The 18,244-nt window shown below is 36.6% G+C and overlaps 1 protein-coding gene across 1 annotated transcript in view; it reads right to left on the reverse strand.

Moving 5' to 3' along the window:
• Window positions 1-18,244, reverse strand: part of fam13a (family with sequence similarity 13 member A) — a 100,987-nt gene that overhangs the window by 36,064 nt on the left and 46,679 nt on the right. The window contains exon 9 of the mRNA XM_088909914.1: window positions 2,592-2,633. Within this exon, the coding sequence (XP_088766040.1) occupies window positions 2,592-2,633 (42 nt within the window). The remainder of the gene's footprint in view (window positions 1-2,591; window positions 2,634-18,244) is intronic.

Below are 18,244 nucleotides of genomic sequence, written 5' to 3' on the forward strand. Positions count from 1 at the left end.
AACCAAGGGTTACTGACCTTCTGCTGGGTTAGAAGTGTGTATGTGACAAAGAGAGGGTAGGCAGCTTTTTGTTTAACAGCAGGTTTCAGAAGAACAGGACATAGCAATCTAGAGTGCATAGATGAACACAAATAGTATGTTATCACAATGAATTTAGAACGCCTTTAGTTTTGCACCTTTGCCAAGATATCAAGTTTTAAAAAGAAAAGATGTAACAAAGCTTACTTCTACACTGGAAAAGTAAACAAAAAGAAAAATCAATTGGCTGTGGAGTCTTCTATCATTATGTGCACAGAAAAGCTCCATTGCCAGAATGTTTTCTTTACTTTCAGTATGAAATCTACTGTAAAATTACTTTGTTTATGTGGTCAAAGCATTTAAATTGCCTAAAATCAGATATACTATGGGGGTACTATAAAAATGTTAAAAGAAACATTTGCAGTCCTTTGTTTTAATGAAGATTTCTGTAATGCTGTTTTGCCTATTTTTGATGTAAGTTGTACTAGATGTGAGTGTAATATGTGAATTTCTTTTGTTTCTTGGCTTTACTGCTTACTGGCTCTGTTGTACACAGTCTTTTATTTTTGTACAATATCGTTTTGCCATTAGTCTGACAGATGTAGGTGTTGATGTGTCAGCTCAACCAAAATTTGCACAGCAAATCATCTTGCCTTAAGGGACCCTGAGCTTCCAAGGCATCTTGCAAATGTTAAAGCCAGAGCGTACAGCCTTTTCCTGTGGCTCACAATCTCCCTTGTATCGCTGAAAGAAACAAATTCTCCTTAAATAAATGTCAATGTCAACTATGAACTGTAAAGACTGGCTAATCCAAAGACGCATTTTCTTTCTGTATTCTGTCTTCATTCTGAAACCAAAACACAGGTAATACTGCACCACTCTTTAATATCTTAGCAAAAATAAACAGCTGAAGTGAAATACAAATGTTCAACTAGAAAACATATAATGTGTTATACCTCGGGTAGAAGTAGTTCAGAGCGTACACATCACATCATGATCACATCACGTTCAATTACCGCTTAACCAATTCAGGGATACAGTGGCAGCACTAGGAACAAGACGGGATACATCCTGGACAGGATGGCAGGCCTTCACAGAGCACACAGGCACAAACACTCACACCAGGGCCAATTTTACCACAAGGCAATTGCCTATCAGCACGTCTTTGGACCGTTGGAGGAAAATGGAGCCCTAAAGCAAACCCATGCAAACACCGGGAGAACATACTTCACACAGACAGCAAACCGAGAACTGAACCCGGGGCACCAGCGCTGCGAGGCAACAATGCTAACCACTGCATCGCTGTACTGCCCTAGAGTGTAAAACAAATACTGTTCTTTTCCATGCGATAACTGAAGGAAGCTGTACACAGATCAGCAAATATATCACTTAGAACTACTTTGAAAATGCTGGAAGCCAATGTACTGTAGATTCCAATTTAACTTTGCTATATAGTTAAAGGCATTGAATTTAAGTCCATCCATGTTACGTACAAATTGTATAACGCAGCAGTAGGGCATCATTTAGAATATTATATACAATTTTGGTCACCACATTATAGAAAAGATATTCCTGCTCTGGCATCAGTGCAGAAAAGAGCAACCGGATACATTCCAGGGCTTAAAGGAATGTCCTACACGGAGGCTGAAGCAATTGAGCTTTTTTATTCTTGAACAGAGAAGATTACCAGGGGGCCTGATACAAGATTTCAAAACCCTCAAAGGCACTGGCAAAGACAACACAGCAGATAGTTTCAGAGGTAAAGATAAGATCACGTAACACAACTGGAAAGTATGAGGAAGTGCATTTAAAACAAAGAACATGGGGCACTCAGTCTGGAACAAGTTACCTAGCCATGACATTAAAGCCAGTACCCTTGCTTTTTTCAAGAAACATCTCCAGCAGATCCATGCATCAATTACAGCAACTACTAGCTACAGTACCAAGTGTTTGTTAGACTATTTCCATTTTTTTTATCTTGGGGAAAAGGGGGATTTGTTTTTAAGGACATATACGTTTATTTTTAAAGAGCTACTATGGTAATAAAGAACTGTATCACTGAAATACTTGCATCCAGGTGGATACTGCACATTGGTGGTGGTGGAGGGGATCCCCATTACTTGAGTGGAGTGTCCAGAAACGTGCTATATAAGTGTAAGCAATTATTATTATTATTATTATTAATCATTCCAGCATATGCTCCTGTCAGAAAACATGCATGATCTGAAGAGTTGACAAGCAGTATCTGTCGGCAGAACAGTCTCAAAATCGAGAGTAATATTTCTATTTGATTAGAAGAGACGTGTTCACAAGCTGGCTTGTTTACAATATAATAAGGCCGCTCCACGTCTCCGGAGGTTTGGTTGCCTTGTTCTAAATCACTGCGAGTTCCTGAAAATTAGTCTATTTTGTCAAAAGAGGTTTTACATATCAGTGTGCACATTTTACTTTCACTGTGGTTTGAAATGTACTCATCGATGCTGATTCTTTCTAACCCCAAAATCAAAAAGTAGCAGAGCAGTTCCCCTTTAAGGTAAGATACTTTTGAAGAGTATAAAAAATTATTGACATACCTCATATAAAATGGAGATATCGGTCTGTCATCTTCTTTTGAGCTGAAACACAAAATTTAATGAGTCAGCATAACACTATTGTACAGGGTTTTGAAGATATTCTCCTTTTACACATAGCACCTCAATAATATAAGCATGTTTTAGGAACATTAAAAAAATGTAAAAATCTTATGTAACGTTTCAATCACTTCATTTGGGGACACACTTTAGTGTTAAAAATAATCAATTTTAGACTATACTTCAGAGGCAGCTGGCAAAAAGTGGACTTGTGCCAACTAAACATGATGAATTAGGCAAGAATAAAGAACCTCACTATCTAGGTTGCTTAACTTCCCACATCCTGATGCAAACAAAGAGCAACAATATCCAAATTAGACCCTTTTCATTCTGAAGGTTTTCATTACTCACCAGCACATGCATTGTCCTGCAATGTGAGCAGAACAATAAAAAACAGTACTGTGCTATGATTAAAGGGTGTAACAGTAAAAGAAAACAAACAGCACATACTATATTGTACAGGCTGTAATCTTTTGATATCAATATCAGGGGTACAAACCATAAAATCTTTATATTATGACTATTTAAAGGACAATAAAAATAAAAACGGTGTACTTTAAGATTAGCGGCATCAGCAATTGAACTCAATGTTGAGATGTTCAGAACACAGAGCCAGAGGCAGGATATTTTTTGTAATATTGTTAAGATATGATTTTAGTAACAGTATACTCTGACGCAGATAAAATTGGTATCTACCCCCATTTCCAATGAACATAACCAGTCATTTTTAAGTTTTTAACATATTCATTCAATAATAAGAAGGTGCATACTAATAAAAGCTGTCACTTAATTTTTCGGATATAATCAGGAATTGTGATACAACAGCTTGATAAGGCTCTGTACTGTAACTATGATATTCATAATTAGTACATAAATAAAACTGCAAGTAGTGACAGAATAAAGTGAATCTAATACACTAGATAATATATACTCAATGGAGGTAGTATTTTATTAAGTGGATTTCAACGTTATGTTTTTGCAACAAGTACAGCAAAAAGCATATTATCTAGTTTAAGTTAAAAAAAACATCTGAATGAAGTGAAATAGCTACAGTTCTCCACTAATAAGAAATATGCTGATCAAGATACTCTATATAAAAGAATCATATGAAAAGGTTTTGAGATTAAAACAACAAGCTCATTTCCAACTGGAGTAATTCCCATTTAATCCTGTATCAAATGCATTGACGTTTTTCCTGTTATGTTTTGCAAAGACCTAAAAAGAAAGGTTAATAGGATAATAAAGGCCTGCAAAGCTTTTACTACAGTATTCACCAAGTAAGCAGCTTCATTGGCACTAAACATTTCTTATTTCCTTGCATAGCTTTTATCAAAAACATTTCTAAAAGTACTCCTTTGCATTTAAGTTTTGCAATAAGTCAAATAATTACCATTCATTAATTGTTCAGCAATTGGGCATCAGTGGTTAAGATGAATAAAATAAAATGAAATGCTTGGCATTTAACTTTCACCACACCTGAAGAAGGCTTCACAGCAAAAATGTTATGTTGTTTTTTTTTTTCTTTCTAGCAATTTCAGCAGAAAATTTACCTCTGCTCGTTCCTTTGGATCTTAAACTCCGACAGAGTTCTCTACTAAAACCACATTGTTATTAGTTCATTATTAATGCAAAAGTTTCTAACTTGCCAACCATAGTTATCTTAGGGAACTCTGACACAAGCAAGTTATATTCTAGGCTTGATGGTAGAAAGAGAGACATTAAAAGGTTTGCCACTTTTGTTCTACAGCTTGGTTCTGTTAACAGTTATCACTGACATACCTGCTTTAGAGAGTAATTAGAAGCAGCAGCAGGTTTTTTAGAGCCAGGCAGCTAAATCCTGGATATTCTGTCTTGATTTTAATAAAGACCACTGCCATTTTCACTGCAATGAGCTTATCTTCTTGAAAAACTCGATATGTCCTCACTGGTGATTAAAAAGGGTTCACTGAAGTGAAAGACCCTTCTTGGAAAATCATTGCCAGAGAATATTTGCAGCTCTTCTCTTAATAACCAGCAAACGCCTGTATAAAGGAAGAAACTGCTTGTGATCGAACCGATTGCGTTGCACTGCGATTTAAACAAATGAAAATCCGGTTCACTGGCTAAAAGTCCCAAGATATCATTTACCACAGGAGATGATTAACTAGTCAGAAATGTTATTGTGAACAATACAATGGGTAGATTTGCATTCTGGTGCCACCTCTTTAACTCCAGCTATGAAGTTTTACAATTACAGCAGAAGTCCTGTCAGTACATATACTGTACTTCCACACAGAACTTCCAGTGGAGTCTGTATCACATGTACTCACCCAGACCTCTACATAATTCTTCTACTGAAGTCCTCTTAAGCAGTGAAAGCACACACAATAAATCTTTATTTGGATCCTCATCAAAAACATAATGTACATATACTCTGCTGCTTCAAAAACTTCAATAGCAAACCACACAGATCACAAACCACAAAGATAGCAAACGTTATGTGAGAAGGTGAATGGTCTACATTACTAACTATGGATTCTTCCAATTTCTCACGACAGTTATCTCTAATGGTGAGTAGAATCATCTCTTCTCCAATCATAACAACATCTTCAGCTTTGATAAAATCAGTAGGACAGCCAGTACAATCTGCTTTGAAGCAGCTGATTTCTTCAAATAAGCCCCCATTTTGTTTAAAAATATCAAATTTCCATTTAGTTTTTTTTTCTAGGTGTCTATGAAGAGGTTTTGGAGAGGCTAAAGTACCAGGAGGGTGAATCCATACAGTGCTTCATACAGTACATGATGTGTCATACAGTACTTGTGCTTGAAACTGAATTTTGTCCTTTCTATGTTAACTACTCTTCAGGTTTCACAATCATTTCTGTTGTCCATTTTCTTGGACATATCTAGTCTCATGACACAGGTTTTCAGAAATATCCTTTACAAAAAAGGAATCCAAGGAACCTTTTATGGATATTGTGGAGGTGCTGCAGAAACAGTTTTTTGTTGGCTACAGTTGACATCAAATCATAATATTTAAGCAGTGTGCATTCAGTGATGCAGCATTCATACAAAACTCAAAAAGTATAACAGTGCATTTAAAAAGAAAATAGAGCTTTTTTCCCTGTGTCTTGACAAACTTCATAATACCTGCTGATGCGAAATAGCACCATAATACAATGCTTCATAGTAGGGATGATGCTGACTGAGTGATGCTTTGAAATTCATTCGCACTAGATGTAACACTGTGCATTTAGACTAAAAGGTTCCCATTTTGTCTCATCTGACCAGAAAAACCTTTTGACTTGTTTATAGTTTTTCTGAAATGTGTTGTTTCATGCTCTATTTTGGATTTGAGATGGTTTTTGTTCAGTTCCATACCATTTTGTGGAGTGACATGGATTTTACTTAGTGCCATTTTCTCATGACTAAGCCATTGCACTCTGCAGCTCTTCCAAAGTCACTCTGACCGCACAGTGATAATCCTAACCAGGTTTCCTCCTTGTCCAGCTGCTTAGTTTGGAGGGACAGCCTGATCGAGTCAGTTTCTGGGTGCCTTCTACAGTACCTCTTAAAGAGCAAATTCACTGTGCTTAAAGAGATATGCATTGTCTTAGTTTTGATACCCTTGTGCTGATACTGTATGTGCATTTCCACAACTTTATCCCTGAGGTGTATTGAAAGCGACTTGGTCTTCATGGTTGAATCTTTCCTTGAAAAGGTCCCCTTGAGGGACCAGAGACAGTCATATTTATTCCAAAATCATGTACACACAGAGTCCATTAAATATCTGATTTGTTAAATCAATTTATAGCAAAGGGATTCGATAACGCAAGGCACTGTATATAAAGCTCAGATTTAAATTATTCATAAATATCGAAGCACCCAAGATTCTAAATGTGGTACACAATAACTGCTCATTTCTAGTACCTCTGTAAATGTATTGAATGTTACAGCAATGTACTGTAGGTGTATTATGAAACCAAAAACAACCACATTATTTTATCTTGGAAAGGCAAAATTAACTAAAATTTACCAGTTTATTAACTAATACATTATAAGTAGCATTAAAATAAATATATATATGGTAACCTGCTTATTAGTAAATTTACCATAATCAATTTCATACATAGATTATCAGAAAGCTGCATATTTCTAAGAGTTGACCACCCTCAACCTATCCATGAAGCAAAAGACACAAGACATGAGTAGGCCCTGGTTGGGACACCAATTTATAGCTCTGCACACATGTATACAACACAAAGGGGCAGTTCAGAAACAGCAATTAACCCAGCCTGCATGTATCATGGATGTCAGAAAGGACGAACCGTGGAATGGCAGGAGAGCAAAAAAGACTGGGTTAGCCCAGGCTCAGCTGTTCAAGAAATGCCGTATAGAAACCTATGCCCTCAGGTAGCGGATGTGGGGCGACCTGGTGCTAGGTGGGTTTCAGGACATCCGAACCTCGCTGCTGAGCGAGGAGCAGAGCAGAAGCAGGAAGTAAATAGGCTACACAACAAGACACACCAGAAAGACATGAATAATCACAGGAAACTAGGAACAGGAGAGAAGCAGAGCGCCCTCTAGGTGTACTGGGCATGACAGCATGTCTGTGGAAAGCCCCCGTCTGGATTTGAACTGAAGACCCAATTAGTGTGAGGCAGCAGCGGTAATTGCCATACCGATTTTAAGAAATTAATTTGATACAAAATAGAACTATAATTGTAGAAACATGTCCCCAACACTTCCATCCATCCATTTATACCCTTTCTAACCACTTTATCCAGTACAGGCTCATGGAGGAGTCGGAGCCTATTCTGGCAAGTACTGGGCGAAAGGCGGGGTACACCCTGGATGAGACGCCAGTCCAGCACAGGGCACACAGACATGCACACACTCACACCTGGGACAATTTTCCTAGAAACTAATTAATCTACCAGTATGTCTTTCTGGAAAGAAACCAGAGCACCTAGAGTAAACCCACAGAAACACGGGTGGGGACAACACACGAACTTCACAGAAAGAGCACAACAGGTCTGAAACTCAGGTCCCTAGTGCTCCGAGGCAGCAATGCTAACCCCTGCATGACCATAACACCCATGTCCACACTTTGGGTTGAAATGTAATACTTATACAAACCATCTACATCTTCCCTGTGAAGCTACTTTATTAAAATCATATCAGCATTCTAAGAACAGTGACATTCAAAAGCATGAGCATCAGGTCTAAGCTAATAATACATCAGAAAAACATCAAGTTGTAAAATATATTGCCATCCAAGTTATGTTTTGCCCTAAAGATTAAATTAAACTCAACTATACCTGTTTCATGGAGAAAGGTAAGAAATAAGTAATGTAATCCGATCCAACACACCATTGCTAAAGCAGAGTTTCAGGTCCATGTTCAAATGCTGAATCATTCTGCTTATTTTTCTACTTCACTGGCTGCTTCACAGCTCTTTGAGCTTCCCTTTTTTTCCTTCTAATGGCTGCTTCCTCCACAATATAAAACTTCAGGATTCTGGAGACCAAAACACTTGAAATTATTCCGCAAATATGATGTCATGTAATTCCTAATTCTTTTTTTATTGTACACACGATTTAGCATGCAACATTTAAGGTTATATTAGTTCACCTGAAAGAGACAAAAACATTTTTCTACAGTATTAATGCAATAACACAATAAGAAGCAATGAATCTCAGACACTAGTGGAAAAATCAATTTGACCTTTTTACCTTTTCACATCTCATAATGTGTCCTAAAGCTTAACACATTTTTTTATGCACTTGTACTTTTTATTAAAGAGATAATAGTAATTATGTGCACTGTGCAACTTCTAACATAAATAATTTCCTAAAAACTGTTTAAGTACCTTTACTTCCCTTGTTTCAATCTAGTTTTATGTAAGGTTCCTCGGGTTCATGAAAATGAATGTTTTGATAGAAAATAACCAATTTAAACTCCTTCTCTTTCTGAACAAACATTGTGTACCACCAGTTTAAATTCTGGCAGAAACTGCATGAAAACACTCTATTAAAACAATTCCATTTGGCCACATAATTACTTGTGGGAGCTGGATTATGCTTGGAAAGATTAGACTTCATTTATGTCCATTTGTATTTTAGCGTACGTGCAGATTTTCCATGAAATGTAGTGTTATGAATGAGTCTCAATGCACCACTAGAGTACTAGCTGTACCTACATTATAAGTTCTAAACAAAGGATTTAAACACTCTTGTTATGGAAACTTAAGTGTGTAAAAGTTCAGAAGCTCTTGAGCTTACTTTGAAGCTCAAGAGATCACATGATGCTGATCATTTAAAGGAATTTACATTTATTACTGCTAAAAGCCTGTTTTTACAAAAATATCTCTGGTACTATGATACCATCTACTAGTAAACTTTCAATCCAAAGTAATTCTACAAGTGTGTACTTTTGCCTGGATTATTTTTTTATTTTGTATATGGTATTCTGCTGGGTAAAAATATCGAAAAGATAATAAATACTATTTTTTCCTCAATTATTTACAGTAATAACAGATTTTTTTTAACAGACACTTCTTGCTCTTTTGAATGAACAGAAGTTGAAATCGGGGTTATTTTGTTATAAACATTGAAGTTAACTATTCTGTTTTATTACTTAATAATAAATATTTGCATTTTATAGCACTTTTTGTCCCAAAGAATCCCACAGTGCTTTATGTATAGGAGGAGACCCATGTCAACCAGCACTAAAGTGCAGCCCCGCCCATGTGATGGACCATGTGTGATCCATCATGTGAGAGCAGACTGACTACACAGCATATTAAAGTCAAGAAGTGAGAAACTGTTTCACTAACTGACATAAGGGGGAACTTTACCAAACAGAGCAGCCAGTAAATACAAGTCCGAAGTGGAAGTTAGCCAGACATCAGGGATAACACCTCTACTCTTTCAAAGAGTGCTGTGCCAAATCTTTAACAATGGCAGTATACTGTAGGTTTTTGTTAACATCTTGTCTAAAAAATGGCATAGTGTTCTTGGTCACAATACAGATACGTTGGTTTTGGAAATTCTGGTCCAGAAGGAAGGGTGTCACCTACTGGTCCATCTGTACCACGTACGGAAGTTACCTGGTTTTCCTAGGAGGTCTCCCATCCCGGCACTGACCATGTCCAGCCTTGCTTCTGAGATCTTACTAGATCAGGCTACAAGGAGGTAATGCTGCATTTAAAGCATATCAAGTCAAGATATTCTGGTTAAATCAGGAACAATCTTTAAAAACTCTGCCTTCTTTCCATATATATGTGTTTATTAGGCCTATAGAAGCAATAGTTGTGAATTGTACATTTTGTGCTCTGACAAACGTTTTATAAATCACACCCAGCCTATTTTGATCCAGGAATTGCTGATGACTTCAATGTCTAACTTCCTGCAATAGTGTAACCTGTTAATGGTCTAGTGAATATTTTAAAGCAAAGATTTTAAACAGTCAAGTACTGAAGGTAATATACTCTAATTCTGTAAAGGCTATTTATACAAGTAAAAAATATGACAGATGCCATGCTTTCATATCAATGTTTAGAAACTAGAAAGCAAATTAATAGCTGCACTGAGAAGGTGTGTAATTACAGACTCTGTGTCCCTCCCTGATGGTCTGCCCAGCCCACACAAATGTGGTATCTGTAGCAGCTGTCAGGGCCATTGATAGGGACAGTATACTGTACATAGATTTTGGAATATTGTACCTTTAAAAGTTTGTTAGGAACATTTCTTTAACATTTCTTTATTACAGATTTTTAGAAAATGGACAACAGATGGTCATAATGTCACTTGTTGACAAATTAGTCCAACCACGTTTCTCATGAATCTTAGGAAAAAAAAACTTTTACCAGTGCTTTCAAGGACCTGATTGGCATTAATCATGAACTACCGTAGACACATTTAGGAGTATTGCTAATCTTGCTACATGAAACCAGCCCATAATGTACCAGATTGTAACAAGATGAACAGCTGTAGAGACGTTATCCATGTCAACTATAGACATCCTCCCTTTAAGGCTTATCTTGTAGATTTTAATTACGAATAGAAATGCGGATTGCTCCTGTTCTAAAAGCAGTTGTTTATGCTGTTGTACGTCTTTTCAGGGTTTCAAATTAAGCACATAAATAACTGTAATGATACCATCCTCCATCTGCACATATGATAAACATTTACTGCATGTCTATACATATAACTCACACATTTGTGAGGACCTTTGGCTTAAAAAAACAGACTCAAGCAATTAAACCCTAAAATAACTTATAAACACCCTTCTATTTTTTTATCATGTTAAACCGACTACCTAAAGCCCTGTTAAAACAGTAACACATGACAATAACATTTAATATATATATATATCAATATTTAATACATTTTATAGTCTTTCTATTTTAAATTAATAAATACTATGAAATCAAGAGTGACCCTTGATGTGTCAAAATTCTCAAAGCCAGATAAACATCTACAGTATGACTGCAGACTAATAATAATAATAATAATAATAATAATATTCTTGTCAGTACAGTTTCTTGTATTTATATGAGCATCCGCAGTCACCATATAGAAGTAAGATTAGCATGAAAGGATAATTACCACTGCTAAAAATCAAATAGTGTGCTCTGAATGACATTTCATGTATGGTACGTGTAAAGAACCCAAGCTGTTTAACAAGCATTTCCAATATTTTCAAAGAAAGTTAATTCAGCACAGCATACCTGGAGGGTAAGAGACTAAGAATCATACAGACGTCATCAGGTGTTCATCATCCTTCATTACAACACATGACAATATATAAGTTTTGATCACAGTTCCCAGTGAATAGCATTAAGGTGAATTCAGACAAAAGGCAGAGTGAACAGGCAGAAAAAAACAAGATGCTAGGAAGACAATGAAAGATGAAGATAGGAAGGAGCACAGTTCACAAAAGCATTGTGAAACAAAAATGTGGCTTTCAAATGCATTTTGGTTTCAAGGGTGTTATCTACCAAAAATACAGGACACACAGAACTTTAGTTTAGCTTAACACTTACTTTAGGAGGTTATTTATAAATGAAAATAAGATAAAGCAATATAACCAATCCATTGATAACTCACAAAATGCTGGATTTGTCCATATGATTTACGTTTACACTTGCATCTGTATTTAGATACCATTCAATATTGTGTTACCTTTTCTATAACTCACTTGATTTTGATTCTTGCACTTGATCTCAATGCACTGCTACACCATGAACAATGTAGTCTATGCACTATAAATGTCTAGTTAATTCAGTGTTAATGCTTTATAATGCACAGCATAGCAATCATAGTCACCCTATATAAAATATAAATCTATTTATAGTTCTGTAGCTACTTGCTGAGCTTATGGAAAATTTCAAATAATATTAAGCCAATGGTAAACTGGAGAACAATAATGAACTAAAATGGTCACTGAAGAACAATAACAACCCTTTCAAGGTTTATTCAAAAAGACAAGCCTAATCTTGTTCAAGACACTCATTCATGCAACTGAATCTAATCAGCTGACTTACTGATTTGAATAGCCTGAAAAGTGCAAATGACATAATACTGTCAAATAATTAACTACAGTAGTCTGAGAGATGGAACTTAAATAAACTACTGATAAAATTATTTTTCACATCCTATTTATTTTCTCTTTTAGAAACATTGGAAAACAGCAAATTCCATTTTAGCACACTGTATTATACACAAAAGAGTGTGTTCCCTTCAGATAGAACTATCTGAAAATGTGGAATTTGAAAACAGTTGACCTCTGTGCCATTTGTTTTTTAAAAGGTTACATCCCTGCTATAATTTATTTAGACAAGCCACATAAAACAGTTTTTTTCCCCCCTCTTTAATAAAATAATCTGAGTAGGTCCAGTTTCACCACAGCATTGTAATCACCACTGGAGCCATTATATCAACAAAACAGACTGCCTTATCAACCTGTGACCCTGGACTGATGGCACTGAGAGCAGATTTATACCAACCAGCCTCACTCTCTTCCAAAAGAGCACAAGTACAACACCTGATAAATGGGATATGACTTTTTGGCCCAAACTTTATTTTAGTAACCTCAATGCCCTGTACAAATACACATAGATAAACACTCCAGTGTTTCGATTGTTCCCCAATTTAGAATCCTGATATTTTTAAACTTGGCCAACTTCAACCTCTTTACTGAAAAAGTGCCTGTAAAGAAAGACCTCTTATTTCTTGAATATGGCTCTGCTGTCTAGCTACTCTTGTGATTCTACACAGTATAGTTTTCCATGCTTATTCTGTGTCCCTGGTTTCTCCTAAATTCTAGCATAGCACTGCCAGCCAGGTATTACCTGTTTTGTGCACCAGTATAAGATTCGCAGATGCAAGAGGTTTGGAAAGAGTGAATACAATGGGTCTGTAATATACAATGATTACTATTCAAATCAGTGGGAACTACCTATGTGTAAAGTTCACACGCTTGTGTTTACACACAAAATGGTATTTTTCACCTAGGTGATACTACAGCATAAAATGGACTGTGAAGAAGAACAGCTGACTTGTACTACATCATTTACATGTTATAATAAGCACTCCAAAACACAATATCATGAATGACAGCTATATACAGTATAATAAGGCCCACACTGGCAGTGCACACTGAAGAGCACAAGATAAGTCATATCTTATTAATGCTTGTACTTTTCCAAAAAATCTAATTTATGAAATATGACAGTTTATGCAAGTCCTCAGATGGGTAATTTATACTGTCAAAAAACCTGATGCATTAAAAAACTGCAATATTTAAAAAGCACATACCAAAGCTGCTAAAATGAAACAGATGTAAAGTTTATTATGCAACAATCCCCCTAATGCAATTTTCCTGCTGTAGCTCAAATAAGAGAAGCTTGATCACCTATTCTTAATGAATAAAGATGTAATGGGTTAATAGTTACATTTGAATTAAATCTTTTTCATATCCACTTTCTAGCAGAAACTAAATGTAAATATCTGGTAAAAAGCTTAATTTGTATGTAGTATGTCCACTTAACACACACAAGTATGGTATGCTAAAAAAACTTATTAAAATTGATTACCTTTTCAGAGGCAGAATTTCACAGGCCATTCTGACAGGGCAAAAAAAGTTTGCAACATAACAGAAGAAAAATGTGCAACAGGTTCCTGTGCTTTGTTATTGTTTATTTTAAAAATCTATAGTTCTTCATTCGAAAACATGCTCAAAATATGTCGTATGGTAATTAAGTCAAAATAGACTGCAATGCCTGCAAACCAGGATAAACAATATGACAGTAAAACAGCCTAGGAAGGCTGGGTTAAAGGCATGCCTGGCTACAGTTGGACTGCGATGCCCTTTGACCCACACATTGCAAGCGAGCACAGCTCGGCAGTCATCCAATCAGAGAAGGAATGACAGGCTGTAACACAGCACCGCTGGGAGATTTGCTTCAGAGTTACCGACAACCTTTGCCAACATGTCAATCGCATAGAGAGAGCCAATTAAAGTCCCGATGTAAGTTCTGTACCACCTTAGGGGTAGTATCGAGGTCGGTTTAAGAACGCTGGATAGGCGTCAAGTCTTAACTTGTTATCAGGAGGGTTTGGTTGTTAGAAATGTGAACGATCTTCGTGTTTTATCTTGTAGTCGTTTAAAGCATCGTTTTTACTTGAATTTGTAGGGTAGAAAAGAACTGTTTAACAAAGTAGATTTGCATGTGTCAAAAATGTCCTCACGTTTCCAGTGCCGACTAGTTTCCAGAGACGTGTGGAACTGCAGCACATCACGCTGTCCTGTGCGGAACAGAGCAGTCAGGTTTGGCACGTAGCTCTTGTTTCTTGCGGGAATGACTGGGTAAGAATACTCAGAGCGACACGTGTTACAGAACCGCCGCAGGCAGAAATGACGTAGGCACTCAATTAACAAGTACTTTCAAAGCTTCAGTGCATTGTATAAACAATACAAATATCTGGAATTGTTAGTCATGAATGCATGACTGATTTTGAAGTTTGTGCTCAAAAACGCCTAGTTTGAAAGGTATTTTGAAAAGCGATACGGCGTGTTCTTGGAAAATTACTATAGTTAGAGTACACATTTCCCGCTTATTTGTTTTTTAATGTATTTTTAACTTTATTATCCCCAGAAGAAGTACCGAGGATCTTTGAATTTTTAATAGATTTATGATAAATGGAATGTAACTTTTAAACCGATCAAGATTTGGTTAGCTTTTTTCATTACAAACTTAAAAAACTAAATAGTAATGGTTAACATTTGTTTGTCAGTTGCTGTGATTAATTCTTTTAATGTTGTCTTCATTTTCGTAGTGTGATTGCAATACTAGATTGTATCAGTGTATTTACATCTTTTCAACAAGAGCTGACAAAATAACATCAGTACTTCCGATGTTAACGCCTTACTGCTGCCACTGTTTGATAGATACAGTCAGCCTGATTTTCATTTACTTAAAGAAAACGCATTCAGAAATACAGATTGTGCAAAATAAGCCTAAAATACATCTGTATTGCTATTGTACAATATATGAACACTAAACTGTCTGCAGTAGTTTTTAAATAGGTGTCCTTATGGGACATCCTCTTCATATTTTAAAATCGCATCCATCACATCCCTCTCAATAACTTGTTTATCCTGTTCAGGGTCATGGTGGCCCAGAGCCTATCCCAGGAGGGTGCAGGGCAAGATGCACCGTGGACCAGTCCAAGGCAGGGCACACACAGACACAACCACACTCTCACACCAGGGCCAGTCTTCCCAGAAGTCGATTAACCAGCTTTACCAGTGTGAGCTTGGACTGTGGGAGAAAACCTGTGTAAACATAAGGAGAACCTTCCAACCCCATGCAGCTGGCACCCCAAGAATTGAACCGAGGACCCCAATACTGAGAGGCAGGAGTGCTAACCACTGTGCTGCCCGTATTTTAAAAGATTCATGCAAAATAGAGGGTTACTATTTGTTGACATAATCTGACCTCTGACCACGCATTACATAACTGCTGGACCATGTCGATTAGGAAGATGACATCAAGCCACAATATTGACACTAGGAATAATGCAATGCAGTTACCCAAACGGTTACATATACAGCTATGGAGGAGAAAAAACTAGTCTTATACCGAGCATGACAAGAAGCTTATCATTATGCATGTATGTCTTAAGAAGAATAAAGTAAATCAATTGTGAATATTAAATGTTTTTAGTGTCATTTTGTCTAATTGATCACTAATGGCTGACTATTATCCTTGAGTGACACTACTTGTGTGTGCGCTAAATCACTTCATTAGCGAGTGAGTTGACTGGACATACTGTAGATGAAGGTGATTGAACCTGTTGAAACTAGTGAAAATGAAGAAAGAAAAATGCAAAAAGGAACTAGCATAAACCACTTATCAAGAGAACAGTCCCTCTGCGCCATTTGGAGCAGCACCACAAAGTGAACCTGCCTGCAGTGGAACCAAATCCTTTTTCGTGATGAACCAGTGTTTTATGTAGACCTCACTGATTGAGGCTAGTGACTGTACAAATATACAGAATACTATACTAATAAGGGGAAATTCAAGTGCGAGTGTCTGGGTAATTGATGACAGCCTAACTGACGCTGTACAAGTCCAAGGACCTCTATAGCTGCCCCTCCAGTGAGCTAGTGTGATAACATTCCAGTTGTATGTGTGACAATGTATGGCCTAATTACTGAAGCACCACAGGGAGAAAGTACCTGGGGACTAAATCAAGTGAAAGGGGCTGCTGTTGTATCATATTATATCTTGCTCAATTATGCAGCCATATCTATTTTCCTCTGTAAATAATATTGATATTTATACATTGATAGACTGTAAGAATATATTTAAGAACATTTGTTCAGCTATAACTTTTTTTTCCTGAATAGCCTCTACTGATATGTACTGTATGTACCTGTATATGCACACACTACATTCTTCACCATAGTTAAACTGTGTCAAAGGTCCCGTGCTACAGTACTGTATGTAGATGGCATGTGCACTAGTTCAAAGGCACAAGAAGGTGACCCAGAACAGATTGACCCCAATTTCTTTCCTTTCCCCATCGCAATAGAACCTGCAAGAGGCAACCAGTAATTTTCTTTTCGGCAGAAGGAAATGGAGATCATCATCCACAGAGGCCAAGGGGAGCCCCTGCTGAACCCACCCTCTCAAATGGTTTATGAACAGCTGTCTTTTATCTGTTTGACAACACAGTGCATTCATACACACCTGCTACCCACAGCAACACAGCTTAAGTATCAGAAGATATTTTTCTAACCGTTCTGTGTAGCTGATATAAACTATAAAGTGAAATTGCTATACAAAAACTGTAATACAGATGCCACGTGGATGCCCACCTAGGCTCCCTGCATCTTGCTGTCATTGCAGTGGAATCATGGTGCCTGGATCTGGACACATTTATAACTTGGATCGATGGGGTTATAAACAGCTAAATAGTTACAAGTGTCAGAAAAGTAACACGGAGGTAATCTTTTCCTACCAAGAATCCTTTAATACAGCATATTTTATCGTTTTCACATTACATTTTGTGAAGTAGCATAGCCGACAAAATTAAAGGAGTGACATTGTGCAACATCTTATTTCTCTTTGATACTCTGAAAGAAAGCTCTGAAACGGCAGCGAGAGAATAATGAAGCCTCATTTTCTTTGAAAGCTGAAAACGTCCGCACCGCACAGCTTCTTTTGCAATCAATAGAGTGATTGGTGGCTGCATAAGGAAATTATTAAATTAATTGTGCTTTTTGATGTTGTTTGTGGTAATAAGGTAAAGGCATATTACCGGTGAAGGAAAATTAAGTGAATTAATGTTAACAAAATGGGAATTCAATTAAGAGAATTAATGTTAACAAAATGGGAGTTCAACGTAACACAAGCGGCATATACTGTAATTGAAAAATACTGCTACATTTGTGCAAATACGTTTAGGCCTCAGTTGTAGTTTGTGCTACTAGTATAATATAACATTAGCGTAAGCCTTTTCATAAAACTACAAGTTAACATACTGTATGGTCAAGGTGAATGCAAATTTTGGAAATCTTTTCCTATCTCGGAAATTAAGTCAGCATCCCCTAAAAAGCAGAATTGACACACCAGGAAAAAAATATATATTTCTCTGGTAAATGTTATGTAAACAACCTGCATAAGGCTAAATTAACAGCTGATGTTTAAATAATATTTACGAGTTAAAAAACATACAGTATGAGCTCAAGAAGAACAAAAAGTCTCTTCAGCTTTTCAAATGAATTGCTCCCATGTTCAATTTTCAAGAGCCTAAGAATAATACAAAGGTTGCAAAGAAGAGAAGACCATTTGGATCATCTTAAAACATTTGGTAGTTTTGTAACTACAGTGAGTGAATCTACATTTATGTGCAGACATTACTTAACAGGGTTTATTAGCCCAGATTGGTACACTTTAGCCTTTACTATATAGCTAAAAAGTCTGTTTTTTATTCTACATCCTTAATGTTTTTTTCTTTTAGTTTCCAGTGCTGACCCCACTGTTTCACTGCTGTGTATGAAATAGTCTTCTGAGTCAACCCTGTCTATATATCTTATCATTT

The sequence above is a fragment of the Atractosteus spatula genome, chromosome 1 (assembly GCF_055471065.1).
Source record: "Atractosteus spatula isolate fAtrSpa1 chromosome 1, fAtrSpa1.hap1, whole genome shotgun sequence".
NCBI classification, from domain to species: domain Eukaryota; kingdom Metazoa; phylum Chordata; class Actinopteri; order Semionotiformes; family Lepisosteidae; genus Atractosteus; species Atractosteus spatula.